At 48.6% G+C, this 6,706-nt stretch overlaps 1 protein-coding gene across 1 annotated transcript in view; it reads left to right on the top strand.

The window, feature by feature from the left end:
• LOC108510138 overlaps positions 1 to 1,113 on the top strand; it is a 12,551-nt gene extending 11,438 nt beyond the window's left edge. Inside the window, exon 4 of the mRNA XM_017839827.1 lies at positions 20 to 1,113. Coding sequence (XP_017695316.1) covers positions 25 to 1,113 — 1,089 coding nt within the window. The 5' untranslated portion in view covers positions 20 to 24. The remainder of the gene's footprint in view (positions 1 to 19) is intronic.
• Positions 1,114 to 6,706: the final 5,593 nt, after the last annotated feature.

Raw genomic sequence — 6,706 nt, 5'->3', positions numbered from 1 at the left:
TTTTTTTTTTTAATTTTTGGGAAGATGAGGACACGGAAAAATCCCTGCCCGGGAGACAAAGTTTGGCCGGAAAAGCACAAATCCCCGGAATCCGAGCGGGAAACGGCGGCTCCGGAGGCTCCCGACGGCTCCCAGATCAACGGGATCTGCCCCGAGGAATCCGGGGACGGGGAATCCAAGGGCGACCTCAAGAAATCCCGGAACGGCAAAAAGCAGCGGAAGAGGAAACGCTCGCCCAGGGCCAAAAGCGGCGCCGATTCCCAGCTGGAATTCCTCTTGGGAATGTCGGCCGAGCGCGTGTGGTTCGACAAGCCCTTGTACGACCGGGCCGAGAGCGTCTACCGGAAAAAACTCGTGGATTCCCGGAGCGGGGAAGCGCCGGAGAGCCGGCGGATCCCGGAGGAATTCCCGGCGCCTCCCGGGGCCAAAGCCGGGCCGGAGATTCCCAAAGCCAAGGGAATGTGCTGCCATGGGAATTTGGCCGCCTGTCACCACGTCGTCCGAGGGGTTTGGCTCAACAAGCCGGATTTCGATAAAGCCGAGGGGAAGTTCATGGAAAAATCCCGGTTTTTCCTTCCTCCCGACGTCCTGAGCGTCCCGGCCCGGAATTCCGGGCTGGGAACGCCGGACGAAGGTTACGGCACCGCCCTTCCCACGCCGGCCACGCCCGGCCCGGCTCCGCTTCTTCCCGACTCCGGCGTTCCCGGTTGTGCCGGCGGCGTTCCGGCCGAGCGGCCGCCGGTGAACGGCAAGCCGCCGTTTTCCAACCGGGAAGCGCTGGCGTCGGAAGTGTGGCTGGAGAAGCCGCGCTACGACGCCGCCGAGAAGAGCTTCTACGAGAGGCTGTTCGCCGGGAACGTCCCGGAAAAAGCGCCGGAGAAGAACCGGAAAGGCGGGAATCGGTCGGGAAGCGGCGCCGAGCCGGCGCTTCCCGGCGTTCCCGAGGGTATCCCGGCCTGTTTTTTCCTGCACCGGGACAGCGAAGCCGGGTGGCTCCACAAGTCGGCCTACGACCGAGCCGAGTGCCGGTTCTTCGCCCTGGAAGCTTCCGGAGCCTCGGGAATTCGGGAAGCTCGGGGAAATCCGCCCGGCCCGGCTGCGGGAACGAAGTAGGAAACGTTTCCGTTCGTGGGGAGGGGGAGGGGGAGGGAAAAAGGTGGAAAAAATTCCGGGCTGGAGCAGCCCCGGGAGGAATTTTTGCGCGTGGAGAAGGACCGGGTGGACTCGGAAGTGCGGCCAGGGGGGAATTCCCGGCGGGAATTCCCCCCGCTCCGGGTGGATTCTGGTGGATAAAGGTTGGATTTGCGTGGAGCCGGAATTTGGGAATTGAGCTCGGTGTTCCCTTTTTTTTTTTTTCCATGGATACAAGAACTTCATCCTTTCCATCCATTCCATGTCAAACTGAGCCTCATTCCCAAAGATTTGGAGGTGACAGGGAATGATTCCTCTGGGAATATTGTGCCGTGCTCTGGTTTATTGAGGGAAAAGGTCGTTGCATTCCAGGGAATTTTTGGAATGCTCTCGGATCCTTTCCATGCTCTCATTCCATGTCCAACTGAGCCTCATTCCCATGATCCAGCTTGAAAAACAGGGACAAAATTTCGGGAATGATTCCTCTGGGAATATCATGCCGTGCTCTGGGTTTTGGAGGGAAAAGGTCGTTACATTCCCGGGAATTTATGGAATTCTCTGGGATCCTTTCCATGCTCTCATTCCATGTCAAACTGAGCCTCATTCCCATTTTTCCAGCTTGAAAAACAGGGACACAATTTCGGGAATGACTTTTCTGGGAATATTGTGCCGTGCTCTGGGTTTTGGAGGGAAAAGGTTGTTAAATTCCCAGGAATTTTTGGAATGCTCTGGGATCCTTTCCAGGCTCTCATTCCATGTCCAACTGAGCCTCATTCCCATGATCCAGCTCCAAAAACAGGGGGAAAATTTCGGGAATGATTCCTCTGGGAATATTGTGCCGTGCTGTGCGGCTTTGGAGGGAAAAGGTCGTTACATTCCCAGGAATTTTTGGAATTCTCTGAGATCCTTTCCATGCTCTCATTCCATGTCCAACTGAGCGTCATTCCCATGATCCAGCTTGAAGAACAGGGACAAAATTTCGGGAATGATTTTTCTGGGAATATTGTGCTGTGCTTTGGGTTTTGGAGGGAAAAGGTTGTTACATTCCAGGAATTTTTGGAATTCTCTGGGATCCTTTCCATGCTCTCATTCCATGTTAAACTCAGTGTCATTCCCATGATCCAGCTTGAAGAACAGGGACAAAATTTCGGGAATGATTCCTCTGGGAATATTGTGCCGTGCTCTGGGTTTTGGAGGGAAAAGGTTGTTACGTTCTCAAGGAATTTTTGGAATGCTCTGGGATCCTTTCCATGCTCTCATTCCATGTCCAACTGAGCCTCATTCCCATTTTTCCACTTGAAAAACAGGGACAAAATTTAGGGAATGATTCCTCTGGGAATATCATGCCGTGCTCTGGGTTTTGGAGGGAAAAGGTCGTTACATTCCATGAATTTTTGGAATTCTCTGGGATCCTTTCCAGGCTCTCATTCCAAGTCCAACTGAGCGTCATTCCCATGATCCAGCTTTTCCATTCCATGTCAAACTGAGCCTCATTCCCCTTTTCCAGCTTGAAGAACAGGGACAAAATTTCGGGAATGATTCCTCTGGGAATATTGTGCCGTGCTTTGGGTTTTGGAGGGAAAAGGTTGTTGCATTCCGGGGGATTTTTGGAATGCTCTGGGATCCTTTCCATGCTCTCATTCCATGTCAAACTGAGCCTCATTCCCATGATCCAGCTTTTCCATGCATCATTCCCATTTTCCAGCTGGAAAAACAGGGACACAATTTCGGGAATGATTCCTCTGGAAATATTGTGCCGTGCTCTGGTTTTTGGAGGGAAAAGGTTGTTGCATTCCTGGGAATTTTTGGAATGCTCTGGGATCCTTTCCATGCTCTCATTCCATGTCAAACCGATTGTCATTCCCATGATCCAGCTTGAAGAACAGGGACAAAATTTCAGGAATGATTCCTCTGGGAATATTGTGCCGTGCTCTGGTTTTTAGAGGGAAAAGGTCGTCGCATTCCCAGGAATTTTTGGAATGTTCTGGGATCCTTTCCATGCTCTCATTCCATGTCAAACTGAGCGTCATTCCCATTTTCCAGCTTGAAAAACAGGGACACAATTTTGGGAATGACTTTTCTGGGAATATTGTGCCGTGCTCTGGGTTTTGGAGGGAAAAGGTTGTTGCATTCCCGGGAATTTTTGAAATGTTTTGGGATCCTTTCCATGCTCTCATTCCATGTCAAACTGAGCTTCATTCCCATGATCCAGCTTGAAAAACAGGGACACAATTTAGGGAATTATTTTTATGGGAATATTGTGCCGTGCTCTGGGTTTTGGAGGGAAAAGGTTGTTGCATTCCCGGGAATTTTTGGAATGCTCTGGGATCCTTTCCATGCTCTCATTCCATGTCAAACTGAGCCTCATTCCCATTTTTCCACTTGAAAAACAGGGACANGGGAATTTTTGGAATGCTCTGGGATCCTTTCCATGCTCTCATTCCATGTCAAACTGAGCCTCATTCCCATTTTTCCACTTGAAAAACAGGGACAAAATTTCGGGAATGATTCCTCTGGGAATATTGTGCCGTACTCTGCGGTTTTGGAGGGAAAAGGTTGTTACATTCCCAGGAATTTTTGGAATTCTCTGAGATCCTTTGCATGCTCTCATTCCATGTCAAACTCAGTGTCATTCCCATGATCCAGCTTGAAAAACAGGGACACAATTTAGGGAATTATTTTTATGGGAATATTGTGCCGTGCTCTGGGTTTTGGGGGGAAAAGGTCGTTGCATTCCCAGGAATTTTTGGAATTCTCTGGGATCCTTTCCATGCTCTCATTCCATGTCAAACTCAGTGTCATTCCCATTTTCCAGCGTGAAAAACAGGGACACAATTTAGGGAATGACTTTTCTGGGAATATTGTGCCGTGCTCTGGTTTATTGAGGGAAAAGGTTGTTGCATTCCCGGGAATTTTTGGAATGTTTTGGGATCCTTTCCATCCTCTCATTCCAAGTCAAACTGAGCGTCATTCCCATTTTCCAGCTTGAAGAACAGGGGGAAAATTTCAGGAATGATTCCTCTGGGAATATCGTGCCGTGCTTTGGGTTTTGGAGGGAAAAGGTTGTTGCATTCCCGGGAATTTTTGGAATGCTCTGGGATCCTTTCCATGCTCTCATTCCATGTCCAACTGAGCGTCATTCCCATTTTCCAGCTTGAAGAACAGGGACACAATTTAGGGAATTATTTTTATGGGAATATTGTGCCGTGCTCTGGGTTTTGGAGGGAAAAGGTTGTTACATTCCCAGGAATTTTTGGAATGCTCTGGGATCCTTTCCATGCTCTCATTCCATGTCCAACTGAGCCTCATTCCCATTTTCCTGCTTGAAAAACAGGGACACAATTTCGGGAATGATTCCTCTGGGAATATTGTGCCGTGCTCTGGGTTTTTGAGGGAAAAGGTTTTTGCATTCCCGGGAATTTTTGGAATTCTCTGGGATCCTTTGCATGCTCTCATTCCATGTCAAACTCAGTGTCATTCCCATGATCCAGCTTGAAGAACAGGGACAAAATTTCGGGAATGATTCCTCTGGGAATATCATGCCGTGCTTTGGGTTTTGGAGGGAAAAGGTCGTTGCATTCCCGGGAATTGATGGAATTTTTGGAAAACTGTGGGATTTGGGATGAGGTCGTGGCGGATCCTGATCCAGGCCTGTTTTCCTTGTGCTGCTCCATCCCTGTTTTCCACCCCCTGTCCCTGTTCCCAGCTGGAATTCCGGCCACATCCTTTTTTCTCCTCTTCCCCTTTCCCTTCCAATGAATCCTTTGGAAGCTGCTCCTTAAAAATTCCCCCATTTCCCAGCAGGATCTGGGGGAGGTTTATCCTGGTTTTCCCATGGAGTGCCAGGGATTTTTCCATGATTTTTCCATGGAGTGCCAAGGATTTTTCCCATGCAGGAACAGGGATTTTTCCCATGGAGTGCCAGGGATTTTTCCATGATTTTTCCATGGAGTGCCAAGGATTTTTCCCATGCAGGAACAGGGATTTTTCCCATGGAGTGCCAGGGATTTTTCCATAATTTTTCCATGTAGTGCCAAGGATTTTTTCCAGGATTTTCCCATGTAGTTACCAGGGATTTTTCCACGTATTGACAAGGATTTTTCCCAGGTAATGCCAGGGATTTTTCCACGGGGATTTTTTCCATGTAGTGACCAAGATTTTTCCATGCAGGAACAGGGATTTTTCCCATGGAGTGCCAGGGATTTCTCCATGATTTTTCCATGTAATGCCAAGGATTTCTTTCCATGATTTTTCCATGTAGTTACCAGGAATTTTTCCACGTATTGACAAGGATTTTTCCATGGAGTGCCAGGGATTTTTCCACAGGAATTTTTTCCATGTAGTGACCAGGATTTTTCCATGGAGGAACAGGGATTTTTCCCATGGAGTGCCAGGGATTTTTCCATGATTTTTCCATGTAGTGCCAGGGATTTTTTCCAGGATTTTCCCATGTAGTTACCAGGGATTTTTCCATGTATTGACAAGGATTTTTCCATGGAGTGCCAGGGATTTTTCCACAGGAATTTTTACCCTTTAGTGACCAGGATTTTTCCATGGAATCCCAGGGATTTTTTCCATGTAGAGCCCGGGATTTTTCCATGATTTTCCCATGTAGAGCCAGGGATTTTTCCATGATTTTCCCATGTAGTGCCAGGGATTTTTTCCCAGGAATTATTTTCCCTGTACTGCCAGGAAATTTTCCCACAGGGATTTTTTCCATGTAACTACCCGGGATTTTCCCATCTGTTAACGAGGATTTTTCCCAGGCAGCGCCAGAGGTTTTCCCACGTAATCCCAGATCTCTCCCTTCCAAGTTGGTTCATTAATCCCAAACCATCCCACAATTCCACGTCTCCAAACCATCCCACAATTCCACGTCTCCAGTCCTTTCTCCTTCCCCTTCTCCATCAAATCCTGATGGGTATTTTTATGGAATAAGGTCGGGATCAGCTTATCCCAGTTGTGCCCAGGTCAGGCAGGTGGTTCATTAATTAATCCCAAACCGTCCCACAATTCCATGTCTCCAAACCATTCCCTAATTCCATGTCTCCATTCCTTTCCCATTCCCTTCCCCGATCCAGCAGCTCACCCCTAAATCCCTGTGGGGTTTTTTTTATGGAATAAGGTCGGGATCAGCTTATCCCAGTTGTCCCCAGGTCAGGCAGGTGGTTCATTAATCCCAAACCATCCCACAATTCCACGTCTCCATTCCTTTCTCCTTCCCCTTCTCCTTCAAATCCGGGTGGGTTTTTTTATGGAATAAGGTCAGGATCAGCTTATCCTGTCCATGCCCAGGTCAGGCAGGTGGTTCATTAATTAATCCCAAACCATCCCACAATTCCATGTTTCCAAACCATCCCACAATTCCACGTCTCCATTCCTTTCTCCTTCCCCTTCTCCTTCAAATCCTGGTGGGTTTTTTATGGAATAAGGTTGGGATCAGCTTATCCCAGTTGTCCCCAGGTCAGGCAGGTGGTTCATTAATCCCAAACCATCCCACAATTCCATGTCTCCAAACCATCCCACAATTCCACGTCTCCATTCCTTTCTCCTTCCCCTTCTCCTTCAAATCCCA

This window comes from Lepidothrix coronata, unplaced genomic scaffold, assembly GCF_001604755.1.
Source record: "Lepidothrix coronata isolate B3197 unplaced genomic scaffold, Lepidothrix_coronata-1.0 Scaffold499, whole genome shotgun sequence".
In the NCBI taxonomy this organism is placed as follows: Eukaryota; Metazoa; Chordata; class Aves; order Passeriformes; family Pipridae; genus Lepidothrix; species Lepidothrix coronata.
The sequence above is the reverse complement of the archived record's forward strand: the minus strand, read 5'-3'. Positions and strand labels throughout refer to the sequence as shown.